Source organism: Stenella coeruleoalba (assembly GCF_951394435.1).
Source record: "Stenella coeruleoalba genome assembly, chromosome: 3".
NCBI classification, from domain to species: Eukaryota; Metazoa; Chordata; class Mammalia; order Artiodactyla; family Delphinidae; genus Stenella; species Stenella coeruleoalba.
In genome coordinates this window covers 57,428,396-57,442,275 of record NC_137148.1, presented here as the reverse complement: position 1 = coordinate 57,442,275, position 13,880 = coordinate 57,428,396, and the positions used below count along the sequence as shown (strand labels likewise).

The 13,880-nt window shown below is 36.1% G+C and overlaps 1 protein-coding gene across 2 annotated transcripts; it reads left to right on the top strand.

Annotated features, from left to right (window-relative positions):
• The first annotated feature begins 46 nt into the window (after positions 1-46).
• ANKRA2 (ankyrin repeat family A member 2) lies at positions 47-10,748 on the top strand. 2 transcript variants are annotated; one of them, XM_079916008.1, is made up of 9 exons: positions 47-329; positions 2,737-3,129; positions 3,981-4,139; positions 5,822-5,887; positions 7,886-7,983; positions 8,490-8,615; positions 8,908-8,974; positions 9,482-9,562; positions 10,136-10,742. In XM_079916008.1, exons 2-9 carry the CDS (start codon positions 2,841-2,843, stop codon positions 10,189-10,191), a joined length of 942 nt encoding a protein of 313 aa, XP_079772134.1. In that variant the 5' UTR covers positions 47-329; positions 2,737-2,840; the 3' UTR covers positions 10,192-10,742. The 2 variants fall into 2 exon arrangements, with proteins under 2 accessions (XP_079772134.1, XP_079772135.1); XM_079916009.1 differs by lacking the exon at positions 47-329 and having other exon boundaries at positions 2,927-3,142; positions 10,136-10,748.
• Positions 10,749-13,880: the final 3,132 nt, after the last annotated feature.

Below are 13,880 nucleotides of genomic sequence, written 5' to 3'. Positions count from 1 at the left end.
CCGAAAGAATAAATCGGAAGTGACGTCGCGGTCAAAACAAGCCGGGGGGTGGGGCCCTGCAGTGAATCTGGCAGCAGATGGGAAGTCCCGAGTCGCTGTGGGCTGTCGAAGGCGGTCGCCAGGCCTTTCGCTCCCACACGGTCGGCCTCCGACCCCTATCCCCGGGACCAGCCCGCCGCGGTTGAGCCAGAGTTTCCGCGCTCCCTACCCGAGCCGCGCTGGGATTTTTCGGGCAGAGTTGGCGGGAGGCGACAGAGCGGACTTCCCTCCCTGCAACAGTCTCCCCTCCAGCGGGTTCCTGTCCTGGGACGCCGGGACACCTGTGGGCTGTGAGGCATCATTCATTTTCATAGCACCTTCCTGTCCTTGTAGAACAACTCCAGGATGAGGAAGAACCGGGGGGCTCCTGTTACTAGCACCCACTGTGGATTAACCCAGTTGCCCGTTTTATTTCGTTAGGGTCTCTCTCCCCTTATCCCTGGGCTCTGACAGATTGAGGTGATCCTAGCTCTCCTTGGCCTTACCTCTTTTTCTCACCGCCTCCTCTTCTCGATCATCTTTTTTTTTCCCCCTTCCTCTCTTATACTTCAAAATTATGGCTTAACCAGTCAGTGTTGCTTCTCCTCTCTGGAGTGGTGCCAAGATAAGCGTTCTGTTTCCACTCCCTCCTCCCCCGAGTACATTTGCTCTTCTTCCCTCAGAGACTGGTAATTCCATTTCTAAACCCTGATTTGTAACATGGAAGATGTTTAGAATTGGAAAGAATATTAGAGATACCTATTTCAACCATCTTCATCTTATCTGAATAAAATGAGTCTTAGGAAACGTGTATGATTTCTCTGTCCAGGGTTGCACAGCTAGTTGGTAGTGATGTTGGGAACGGAAAGCCAGATCTAATCAGCAGATGTTTGTTGAGCATCTTGCAGGCTCATTTCAGGGTAGAAAAGAATACGAACCTTTGTTAAGGTTCAGATCAGAAAATATTTATGGAGTACGTGATAGAACCAAGCACTGTTTGTGTGCGAAAATTAGTAAGAGTGCCCCCCCATCCTAGAGGAGTTTTCAATTTATTAGGAATTAAATGGAAATTTTCAAGAGAGTGATAAATGCTAAAATAAAGATATATGCGGGTGCTGAGCGAGGTCAGGGGAGTTGCACTTCGCCCAACTCTGGGTAGGAGTCTGTGTGAGATGGCTCTTCCCTCAGGAAACACAGTTCGTATCTTGTAATATACTTTAAAGACCTCTGCATTGCCCCTCCACCTCCATTTGAATCACAACTCATTTTCTGTTTTAGTCTCCTTCTTACCGTTTGCTGAAGTGTGTTGACTTTGTTACTTGTTAACATTATTATTAGCGTTTATTATTTCTTCAACTCTTTCTCCCTTGGAAGTTTTGGATTAGTTTAGTGCTGCTTTTTCTTTTAACGAACAGGGTGGGTGATGGAGTCGTGAGCTCCTCTTTTCTCTTCTCTGGAGTGAACATAATGATTACCTGCCCTGACTACTCAAAGGATTGTTATAAAGATAATCTTGGAAGATGTTTTAAAACTGTAAAAGTGATTATCTATAAATGTATGATTTGCCAACCTTTGCTCCACTGTGGTCCTAATGCACTTTTCTCTGTTAGTTCCAATTAATTACAATTTTAAAACACCCTGCACCCTCAAAATTTCTGAGGCAGTAAGCCCTAACTTGAAAAAATTAACTGGATGCTATTAATTTTCCTCTTGTCTCAGTGACTATGTGTAAGACAATTATATGCCTTGGAGTTCTTCCTTTTTTTAGAAGCAATTTTAGGTACAATAATGAAATTTCTCTTGAAATTTTATTAAGGTCCATAGGAAAGTGCCAGTGATTACCTTACTGAAAACTCATTTTAAAACAATAGTAAATGATTCAGTAACAGGTGTGCTTCTAACCTCTGTTTTGAGAGTTCGCGTTTATTAAGTTCATGTATTGACAATCTATATTTGGAAAAAAATGAATAATTCTAATTTCTTAATACTTATTACAAAGATTGGGACCAAAAATTATACTTAGATTATAATGTCCTAGAGATGCTAAAGCAAAGGAAGCCAGTCCATAATCTGTACACTTTATTTTTCATAAAAACCTGTATTAAGTTGCTAACACTTGATCTGAACAAAAACTGATTAATGTGTTTTCAGTTCATCATAACCAAAACTTTGTAAAGCCTTTCACTATCCAGGAATCATGGATATTGTAGATGCTGATAGACTTGGGTACAACATGAGTTCTATCTTTTCTTAAATTCAAATTTTAACAGCATGTTAAAAAATAAACCTCAGATTAGAGGTTAAAGTTTTTACATGAAAGTTTATTTTTGTTGTTAGCCTGATTTTTAAAAAATCCATTTGGCAATATTCAGGAATAGGAAAGGGGAGAAAAGGATAAGTAAAATTTGTTGGGACCTAGTGATGGCGGTGAGAATGTTACTGTATTTCATTTGGTCTTTGCCAGGGTCCTGTGAGGTTACTGGTGTATACCCATTTTACAAGTGAGACTGAGGCTTAGAGAGGTTGAGGAGCTTGTACAGATTCACACAGCTAATAAATGGTGAAGCTTGGATTCAGACCCAGGTTTTTCTACCTCTGGAGATTGTATTCTTTCTATTATGTATAGGTGCTAATAAGAGCACTGTTTGCATACGTGATTGAAAATGATTATTTTGTATACATTAAGTTGATATAATACTTTTAATTTTTTTCTTTCAGATGTTTTAATACCCAAATTTGAAGAATACACTGTATGCCATTCTTATAAAACCAAGGGGAAATCATGAAGAAATGTTTTAATTATTGAAACTACAGTTGAAATCATGGCTACATCAGCAAATTTGGATATTGGAGCCCAGCTGATAGTAGAAGAGTGCCCCAGCAGTTACAGTCTAACTGGCATGCCAGACATTAAAATAGAACATCAGCTGGACTCAAATGCAGAAGAAGGATCAGCTCAGGGTGTTTCCATGGGGATGAAATTCATACTGCCTAACAGATTTGATATGAATGTCTGTTCTCGGTTTGTGAAGTCCTTAAATGAAGAAGATAGTAAAAATATTCAAGATCAAGTTAACTCTGACCTGGAGGTGGCATCTGTCCTATTTAAAGGTTGAAAGTTATGGTATAAATATCTGCATTTGTTTTGTTTTTGTTTATTTATTTTTTATTTTTTTCCCTTTCTGATCATGAGATTTTGAGTTTGCGAAGTTTGGAAGTCATCTTTACTTATGATTTTCTAGAATCTCATAGAAACCAAAATTAAATAATTTCATGTTATATAATGTCCATAAGTACATGTTGATTTTTACTTCTTCCTTGACCTTTGTTTATTTACAAATTCTCTAATAAAGTTTATTATTGTACCTTTTAAAATTATAGGAGAAAAAAATTTTGTGCCTTTTGTAAATGAATTAACTCCATGAATATGTGATTGGCATTAGCTTCCAATGCTTTAATACAGTGAAATCTGTCATCATATTGTAGATTTACTTTTATAACAATCTATCGAATAAAAAAAACTAATCTCTGGATAAAATTGCTCAAGATTAATATTGATTTTTTTTTCTGGAACTTTTACTAGTACAGATTTTTTTTTTTTTTTTTTTGTGGTACGCGGGCCTCTCACTGTTGTGGCCTCTCCCGTTGCGGAGCACAGGCTCCGGACGCACAGGCTCAGCAGCCCTGGCTCACGGGCCTAGCCACTCCGCGGCATGTGGGATCTTCCCTGACCGGGGCACAAACCCGTGTCCCCTGCATCGGCAGGCGGACTCTCAAACACTGCGCCTCCAGGGAAGCCCACTAGTACAGATTTTTTATGGCAAAAAAATAGTATCACTTGAGAACCAGTTAAAGATATTATACATCTTGTATTTCTTTTTTAATGTAAACATTGACATAGAACTTTGAAATGCTTTGTTATTAAAATATTGTTTTAATGTGTTTAAATTAATTTTACTTAGCTGAATGCAGTATCCATACATCTCCTTCTCCGGGAATTCAAGTAAGGCATGTCTACACTCCCTCTACAACAAAGCACTTCTCACCCATAAAACAGTCAACTACTTTAACCAACAAACACAGAGGAAATGAGGTCTCAACCACACCTCTGTTAGCAAATTGTAAGTATTTCCCACTGATGTATTAGAATATTGTTATTACTAATGTAATGATTTCAAGAGTTTGGCTTTGAAACATTATTTTCATTAAATGCATATTCTGTTTTGGAAAGCTTAAGTGATGTTCTGATACTTTTAGTAATTTAAAACTCTTTCACATATTATTGCATATTCAAATATTTCATGTTTTATGTTTCTCTGTTGAGAACAAATACAGATTGAAATATTAATTCTTAAAACCTTCATAATTTTACTATAAAAACAATGAGTTATTCTGAACTTTGTGCAAAGCAAGACATTGTGTTTTTGTGTTCTTGGAGTGCATTTTATAAACTAGATCACTGATCAACAAATGATTTGTAGTAAAAGCTGAGCGATGTCTACTATAATTTCGAATTTGAATATAATATGAATATGAAATCACCTCTTTAAAAACTTTGAATTTACAATTTTTTAATGTAGAATTATTCTAGAAGAAATAAAATGAAGGGTTTTCTCTGTAAACTAGAAAATATTCTATATAGTACGGGTTTCTTAATGAGAGGAAACCAGTTAGCAATTTGATGTTAGGAATTATATTTGAAAATATAACATAAATGCATCTGTATTCTAAAGCATGGTGAAATATGTTTTTACTTTGGAAACACTGTGTCCCTCCTGATTTTGAATTGTATGCTGTAGCAGGTAAGCCAGAACGAGTTCATGACTCTAACTCTACCTAAGAGCCATTTCTGTTTTATTTATGTAAATTTGCATATGCCTCCCAATTGCTTTCCTTTCTGTATTAAGGCCACCCAGTCATATCATCCTAAATCAAGGATCAAGTGATACTGATTTTTAAGATGAACTGTCATAGAACAGTACCTGTTTGGCTTTGTTTTAAAATAAAGAGATTGTCTTAAAATATTCCAACCATAGCATTTTTTTTTTTTTTTTGGCCACGCCAAGAGTCTTAATGGGATCCTAGTTCCCTGACCAGGGACTGATCCCCGGGGCCCCACAGTGAAAGCGCCGAGTCCTAACCACTGGACCACCAGGGAATTCCCCAACCATAGAATTTTTGGAAATAAAACTAGGGATCATGTGGTTCACATACTTCATGTTAGACAAAAATGTTTAATCAGGTCTCCAGGGTCACACAGCTAATTAGCCACAAATAGGTCTGTACTCAAGAATTTCCTGTCAGCTAGTTTTTAATTTACTATCTTAGTCCTCCAAAAGTTAAGAAATACCCGTGGCCTCTTGAAATAATGATATTTGGGACTTAAATGAATACAGTCAATTAAAAAACAAGAGTCTTTTAGACCCAACTTCCTTATACTTCCTTATAAGTTTGGATAAAGAGATACCATGTTAAAAATTAAGTACCTAAACCATTTTTTTAATTCATAAGATCAGTAACAATTTGCATTGTTAATAATCAAACAATTTGCACATTCACTGATAATAACACTTTGCAGATGTCAGAATTACCTTAAACATATATGAGTCAATTCTCAGACTCTTAGATATTTAAGGTAATTCTGACATCTGCAAATGTTAGGCTATATTTTAAGTGAGATTTTTTTAAACAATAAAATGATAGTTCGTGTTTTGGAAAGGAAAATTGCTACACAGGCATGAACAATGAGATGATGAAAGTGTACCTACAGATATACATGAAACTTTTTATGGTATTGTTTCAGCTTTGTCTGTTCACCAGTTGGCTGCTCAGGGAGAGATGCTCTACCTGGCTGCTCGTATTGAACAAGGTACTAGCCTATTTTTTTAGATGTATTTAGAACAAATTTAATAGGATTTATCAGATTTGTTATTGTTTTCTTTTTATACAAGAAAGTATAAAGACAAAAAAAAATAGTTGCATAACCTCACCAGGCAGATAACCCAATAGATACTTTTAAAAAAATAGTAATATAAGGTATAGAAGTTAAAGCTTCCCTTACCACCCTCGCCTTTTCTGCAGAAGCAAACATTATAAGTTTCTTATATTTTCAGAAGACTTTTCTGGAAAATATTTATACTTGGGGCTATATGTGAGAGTATAGTATATATGTGCTTTTTTTTATTTACACAAGAGGGAAAATATACACACTGCATTGCGCTTTACTTTTTTCACTTAAATTTTGAGATCTTTCCATATAAGCACATAAAGATCTATTTCATTCTTTTTAATAGGTCTGTGATTTTGCATTGTATTGCATATGCGTATACTATGTTTTTTATTTTTAACTAGTTCCCCTGGTGGTAGTTGATTCCAGTTTGTTTCTATTAAATAACAATATTGTTGGCATTCTTTTAAAGTATATCCATAGGGTGAATTCCTACAAGTATATTTGCTGGGTCAAAAGGTATATGAATTTTTATTTTTATATACATTGCCAGATGTTTGCCCTGTCATCACACCAGAGTTAGTGTTTCTACTTCCCCATACCCTCACTGACACAGAATATTATCAGACTTTAATCTTTGCTAATCTTATGGGTGAAAAATGGTATTTCATACTGGTTTTGTTTGCCTTTTTAAAATTATGATCTATTTGAACTTCTTTTTGTGTGAACTGCCTGTTTTATATTGATTTATATGAACTCTTACCTAAATTAAAGAAGTTCACTTTTTGTTTATGTTGAATCTAGTTTTTTCCCAGTTTGCCATTTTTCCTTTGACTTTATGATGTTTTCAAACACAGGCTTAACATTTTTAAGTGGTAAATTTATTTTTTTCTTTGTGACTTCTGAGTTTTATATCTTGCTTAGAAAAGATTTCCTATTCCAAGATTATAAATAAATTCACTCATACCTTATTCTAGAACTTCTGTGGTTTCTTGTTTACATTTCAATCTTTGACCCATGTGGAATATGTTTTGGTGTAATGAGGTAAAGGTGGAGCTTAACTTTTATTTTCATTTTTCAAAAAGTTAGCCAATTGTCCCAACATTATCAGTTGAATGCAGGGCATATGATTAAAGAGTGGCTTTTTTTAATCATGTCATTCTTTTATAAGAAAGACTTCATCATTATATTCCTATTTGTTTATAAACATTTGAAGGTTTTATTCTCAATCTACTAAATAAATTTAGGGAAAAAACTGTGGACTTTATACCTGGTAGACTGAATCTAGGGAACAAAATGGGTTTTGAGGTAGAATTGCATAGAAATGTGTTTCAGATTATTCAGTCTTCATTCATATTATATTATGTTAGCAAACCACCAAAAATTTTAAGAGACTCAAAGGCAGCAGTATTGGCTAGAGAGTAAAAATAGCTTTACTAATTTGGGGCTTTTTATAATATGTATTTATGTAATGCTAAGGGCTGTCGTATAACCTCATTTTTATTGTGATCCTCCCAGCTAACTACTGAGATAAGCAAGGTATTATTCTGGATATTAGAGGAATTAAATAACATGCCCAGAATCACACTGCTAGAAAGTGACAGTCAGGATTCAAACTCTGGTCTCCTGATTCTGAGTCCAGTGTTCTGTGGACTGCCCTGTACCTAGCATTATGTTGTGTCTGGTAGTTTATACTTTAAATAATATGCTATTTGAACTCAGCTACGTACCTTGAGGCACAGTTTAATGCATTGAGACTGCAAATTGCAAACACACACAGCACTTCAGTGAACACAAGTCAGCACAAACGTGAACCTCATTGGGTAATATAGTCACCTTTTTAGAATGCCAGTATTTTCATAGAGATATTAATATGTGGTTGTTAAATTAGATCACAAAAATTGCTTTTCTTTTAAATAGAAAATGTTATCAATCACACGGACGACGAAGGATTTACTCCTCTGATGTGGGCTGCAGCACACGGGCAAATAGCTGTGGTAGAGTTTCTACTTCAGAATGTAAGGAAAATGCCTCAGAAAATGTATATGTACAGTTACTTAAGTTCAGTTAAGTATTTAGTAAAGTTTTTACATCTCCAACCAGCTAGACGTAATGGTAGAGGATACAAAAAATGTTTACATGCTCTTCATATTCTTGTGGAGCTTACATCTGGTTGAGCAGGCAAGTGTTAGTCGTCCATGAAGCTGGAGAGAGAAGTGAGTGCCCAGCCCCGCTAAGCACGATGGGAACAAAAGTCCTGTCAGCCCTGTAGGAGAAGCTTCTTGGAGAAGATGCAATTTGACTCCAAAGTGACAAGATAGTTAGGATTGAGGTAGAGGGAGGAAAGCAGGCCTTCAGACAACCTTGATAACAGAACGTCCAGGAGTAGAAGTTTGTTTTCTTTCTTTATTAACCCCAGAACATTACCTGACCTAAGTGTTGAACTGTAATTATTATTGACAGAAATAACAATATTCTTGTTTTCATAAACTGAAAAGTCTTTTATCTCTATTTCCCACTGCAGGGTGCTGATCCCCAGCTTTTAGGAAAAGGTCGAGAAAGTGCACTGTCATTAGCCTGTAGTAAGGGCTACACAGATATTGTCAAAATGCTGCTGGATTGTGGAGTTGATGTAAATGAATATGACTGGGTGAGTCTGTAATACTGATTTTTAAATTACTGGAACAAACGCTAGGATTTATTTGGTTTGGGGAGACATGATAAGCTTTATTAAACCCTTGGAAGAATAATTAATTACCTTAGTTAATTAAACAGCTGGGAGAAAAAGTCAATGTCCTAAACTCAATTATTAGTTCTGATTAAGTATTCTTCACAAAATATTAAAATTACCTTAAAGTACTTTTACATGCCCAATTCACAGGAGCATTAAATTATTTGAATCTTGCTCACCTTGAAAAACTAAATCACCTTTCCTTTTGCAGAATGGAGGGACGCCTTTGCTTTACGCTGTACATGGAAATCATGTGAAATGTGTAAAAATGCTCTTAGGTAAGCAGATAAAAGTGGAAATATTTAGAAAACGCCACATGAAGACATTATTTTTTACAAGCTAGCCTCAAGAGAATCCTGAACTATCATTAAATACGTTATTCACCCCTGGCGCACCTGCTGCCCTAAGGTTCCCATGTAAGCCGTAGCTCCATCACACAGCACGCCTGCAATCGCAGTATCTGTCCTTATTGCTTTCCTTTTAGGGATCACATGTGAATCCTCGGCTCTTTTCTCTGTCCACAGTGTCTTTAAGCCTGAGTGCTGTCTGTAGTGGTGTATTAGTTTCAGTTGCTCTAGAGGATGCCTGTATGTTTGAAGTGTCTTCCCTCCGACCCACCAGAGTGAATTCTATGCCCTCTGTGTACTCTGTACTTTGTCAGACCATCCTGAAAATACCTTCCAAATTTGCAGAAAATCTGTCCCGCTAATTGCGCATGAGCCAGTGATAGACAAACATATCCATATTTTCATTTTATTTATTTAGATTTTTCTGTTTTGGTATAGAAAATGGAGCTGACCCAACAATTGAAACCGACTCTGGATACAATTCTATGGATCTAGCTGTAGCCTTGGGCTATAGAAGTGGTAAGTGGTTTAGAACTCTCAGGTTTCATTTTAGTAAAGTTATATAATAATACAAACCAGTGGTCCAAACTATTCTCATCACTTGCAGTTATAGAACATGCATGTTATCCTAACTCCTGACATACTTTCAACTGTGGGCAAAATCAATAGATTCCTACAAAGTCTAGAAATGAGTTTGTTACTATTACTTTTCACCATCCCAAATAATTAGTTGCTGGAGGATACGTGTACACCTATTTACAAGATGTGTTTAACATTTCATAGCAAACTATTTATAAAATGCTTTATAGTTGCCCTTTCTCTGTTCCTTAGAACAACCTTGTATTCTGGACTCTCCTTCAGTTTCAAAATTTAGAAACCAAGAACAGAAAACCCAGTAACTTGGACAATTACTAAAGTCAGTGACAGACTTAAGTTTGAAGTATTGCATTGTAATCTTATTGCCCTCAGACTATGATTATATCCTAATTAGAAATTATTTTAGGAAAATGTTGGTGATGTTAAGTTGAATTTGATAATTTTTAAAAATTTTGTAATCAACATGCTGTTGTCTTGATCACATGTGTGTTCTAGTTCAACAGGTTATTGAGTCACATTTACTGAAACTGCTTCAGAACATCAAGGAGTAGACATAGTCATCAGAAAGTGTTGTCTGCCCTTCCGTTTACTTTTGGCCCTTATAAATGATAGTTTTGTTTACTTATAAATTTTTACCTCAGTTGCAATATTGACTGATTTTTAGTAAGTTTTAATAAATATTCCTCTGAGTAATTCACTGGTTTATAATAAAATTAATGTTGATGCTTTTTTATAAATGTGTTTTACCACATATTTAAAATTATAAATGAGTGTTTTGTGGCATGTAAATTTTTATGGTACAGATAGTTATCTGTGTTTGTATCAAGTGCTGTAATTTAACATTTTTGGAAATTATTCTGCACTATTCATCTTCACTCTTGTATTAACTCATTGACTTTATATAGAGTTTGCTATAAATCCATAGGAAAAAAATTTGTTATTATTGAATTTAAAAATGCACAGTGTGGTTGTTTACAAAATGATATTATAAATGAATAAAGTACTTTTCTTCTGTTAGTTTGCATGCAGGTTGTTCTTTTTCCATTGCATAAGATTATTAAGGTATCTCTTTGGGATTTTTAGTTTAACCCTTCTGTCCTGCCAGGATACTCCATTAGATCAAACAATATAATTAAAATAAACCAAATGTTAGTCAACAAAGACTTATTGATTGTCATTTCTATAAGTATATTGAGAATATTTTAACCTTGTGAATAAGTTTTCAGTAGGAAAAGCCCTCTGTGAAAGAGAACTCATTTCTTCAATAAAAGTCAGATGCTCTTTAATTCCACTAAAGGAGCATTATAAACTCGTGCTACACCAACATCTGGAAGAGAGCCATGAGCTAGAAGTTGATATGACCACTGAACGTGGGACTTGGGTTAAATCACTTCATCTGGAAAATAGGTGTGATGTCAGTTATGACAGTTGGGTTGTAAGCCACATAAACTTGATCTAGCTAATTTAAGCAAAAAGGAATTAATGGAAAGACACAGAATGGAAGGAAAAGCTGAAGAAGCAGGCAATACCAAAGGGATGAAACTAGGCCAGGGATCTCAATCAGGAAGTCATGGCCAGTCATTTTGGATGCCGCTTTGGTAATGCTTAAATCCCCTCGTTTATCATTCTGCTCGGGATTAAATTTTCCAGGAGGCAGAAATCTATTTAGCATGGGATATAAATGCACCACTGTATGGAGTTGAGGGGAGAAGGGGATGACTGGTTAACAACCCACCATTGCCCCCAGACCACCTAGAAAGCAGGAGGCCTAAAGGAAAACGACAGGAAAAAAAAAATGATAGATGTTCACTCCAAAGGCAAGCTAAATCATACGTGAAAATAGTACTAATGCTTCCCCCCTTGTCAGGCATATGCTTTAAATCGATTTTTCCTAAAACCATTCACCCTTCCATTTGGTTCCTTTTCTTATTGATTGCACATTATCCATGAAGTGTTTGTTACTTCCTGTTCATATTATAAAGTAACAAAATCCAATGATCCCTTTGGGCACATCACTCAGTATTGTTTGCAAGTGCTCTCCGCAACTGAACAGCAAGCAAACAACCTATGCTGGGATTGACTCTAAAATAACCACTCCTAATTGGACTCAGGTCGACAGCCAACAGATCTCAGAGAATATCTTGAACAAAATTCCCCTTTCCTATTCTATCACCTTTTAGCCTCGGGGTCCCTGATAACAAACCCCAGAAAAATCCCTTAAGAAATAGACACAGTTAATTAAAACAACAGGAATGATACTTATGGGCCAGTTCTGAAATTCCTCTTTTAAAAATCAAGTACCTTGGACTTCCCTAGTGGTGCAGTAGTTAAAGAATCCACCTGCCAATGCAGGGGACACGGGTTTGAGCCCTGGTCTGGGAAGATCCCACATGCCGCGGAGCAGCTAAGCCCATGCGCCACGACTACTGAAGCCCGCGCACCTAGAGCCCGTGCTCCGCAACAAGAGAAGCCACCGCAATGAGAAGCCCTCGCACCACAACAGAAGAGTAGCCCCTGCTCGCCACAACTAGAGAAAGCCCATGCACGGCAGCGAAGACCCAATGCAGCCAAAAATAAATAAATTTATTTTTTAAAAAATCAAATACCTTTTAGGTAGTGTTTATTGATTGCACAAAAACTTATTTAGAGCTTATGTACCAGACACTGTACTTCATGTGAGGATAAAATACTGAGCAAAAATAGACACAGTCGTGCTGTCAAGGCGCTCACTGCCTAGTACAGTACTAGGGCCCATTACTGCCACAGAGTGAAATACACTAACAATAATTTTCAAAAAGTTTAAAAACATTATTCTATGTAAATATAAATTAAACACCTGTCAAAGATTTTATTCAACTAATTAACTGGTAAGGAAACCAGTTAGATGTTAAAACTAATTCCAAGAGCTAGATATTTTAGGCAATGTTAGTATAAGCTTGCTGAGTTAGACACAAATCTGATGAACATCCAACAAGGCCATAAACCGTAACCTTTGAGGCTATCTTTTCCACTGGACAGAAATTACTGGCATCTCTGTAGTATAGAAATCTACAAACTAACATGTGACTTCACTAAATCCGGTACTTTTAGTCAATAGTAAGCAGAGAGTTGAACTAAGTAGTTTTCCCCAGATTAGTGGTTCTCAAATTTTAGTGTATATCAGAACGATCTGAGGGCTTGTTGAAAATATAGATTGCTGAGTTCCGCCCACAGAGTTTCTGATTCAGTCAGTCTGGATTGGGACTCAAGAATTTTAATTTCTAACAAGTTTCCAGGTGATGCTGGAAATGGACTATCCTTATGTGAACTTGAATTCTTAAAATGTTTCCTAGCTAATGATTTCTGTAAGAAAAATATTTTTCTTAATACTCTAGCACACAAAATACCAGAGGAGGTTCAGTTTCTTTATCTTCTTGGATTTGAGGGAATATTTGATTCATGTAAGTGACTATCTTTATAAACCAATCTAGTCTTTTAATACCCTCCAGTGTTAGGAAGATATTTCTCTTATACAACGAGAGGTAAAGGTCTTTCTTAATTATAAACATGCAGACACACAAACAGAGGGAGAGCGTCTAGCTTTGTCTATTAGCTACAAATCAGAAGTGAACCAGAAACAAAAGCTTAGAGTTATTTTTCTTCCAGTGAGCACATAGTTCTTAATTGATTTAAGGTTGCAAATAGAAAAATAGATTTTTTTAAAAAGAGCAAAAAGAAAGAAGACTACTAAGTGGATTCTCTGTCATCTTCCACCCAACAGAGAACAGGTCTTCATTATACACCCATCAGAGATCACCAAATAGTCAGACCATAAGAGCAAATCCCCAATCATTGCTGACACCAATTCAGACTAACTTACTGAAGGTGTACAAGCCAGACATAAAAACAAATACATAATATCAGTAGAAAAAGAAAAAAAGAACTAGAGAGTCAGAAAATTTAAAGTTCTGTTGCCACCCAGGATTCACTTCAGAAGCCAAGAAAAGATGTGCAAGCAAATAGATTTAATTTGTCTCCGTTGGGTTAATCCCCTCAAACATCTCAGTGGATGACCTTCAAAACTGATCAAATATAATTTTCTAAAGGTTACATGACTCATGCGAATAAAATGAACACATGACAAAGATTTAATTCAATTTATTAACTGATGATGTAACCGAAAGTGGGGTCCAACTGCTCACCGCTCAATAAAGAGGCAAGGTTGGTGGAAAGGAAAGTGTGCTTTATTTTGGATGTCAGC

Bases quoted from the DNA above. Each gene is read 5' to 3' on its own strand.
- ANKRA2 (XM_079916008.1), top strand. From the start codon at position 2,841: ATGGCTACATCAGCAAATTTGGATATTGGAGCCCAGCTGATAGTAGAA. The intron at 4,140-5,821 runs GTAAGTATTTCC...GTATTGTTTCAG, and splicing joins CACACCTCTGTTAGCAAATT to CTTTGTCTGTTCACCAGTTG. The intron at 5,888-7,885 runs GTACTAGCCTAT...TCTTTTAAATAG, and splicing joins GGCTGCTCGTATTGAACAAG to AAAATGTTATCAATCACACG.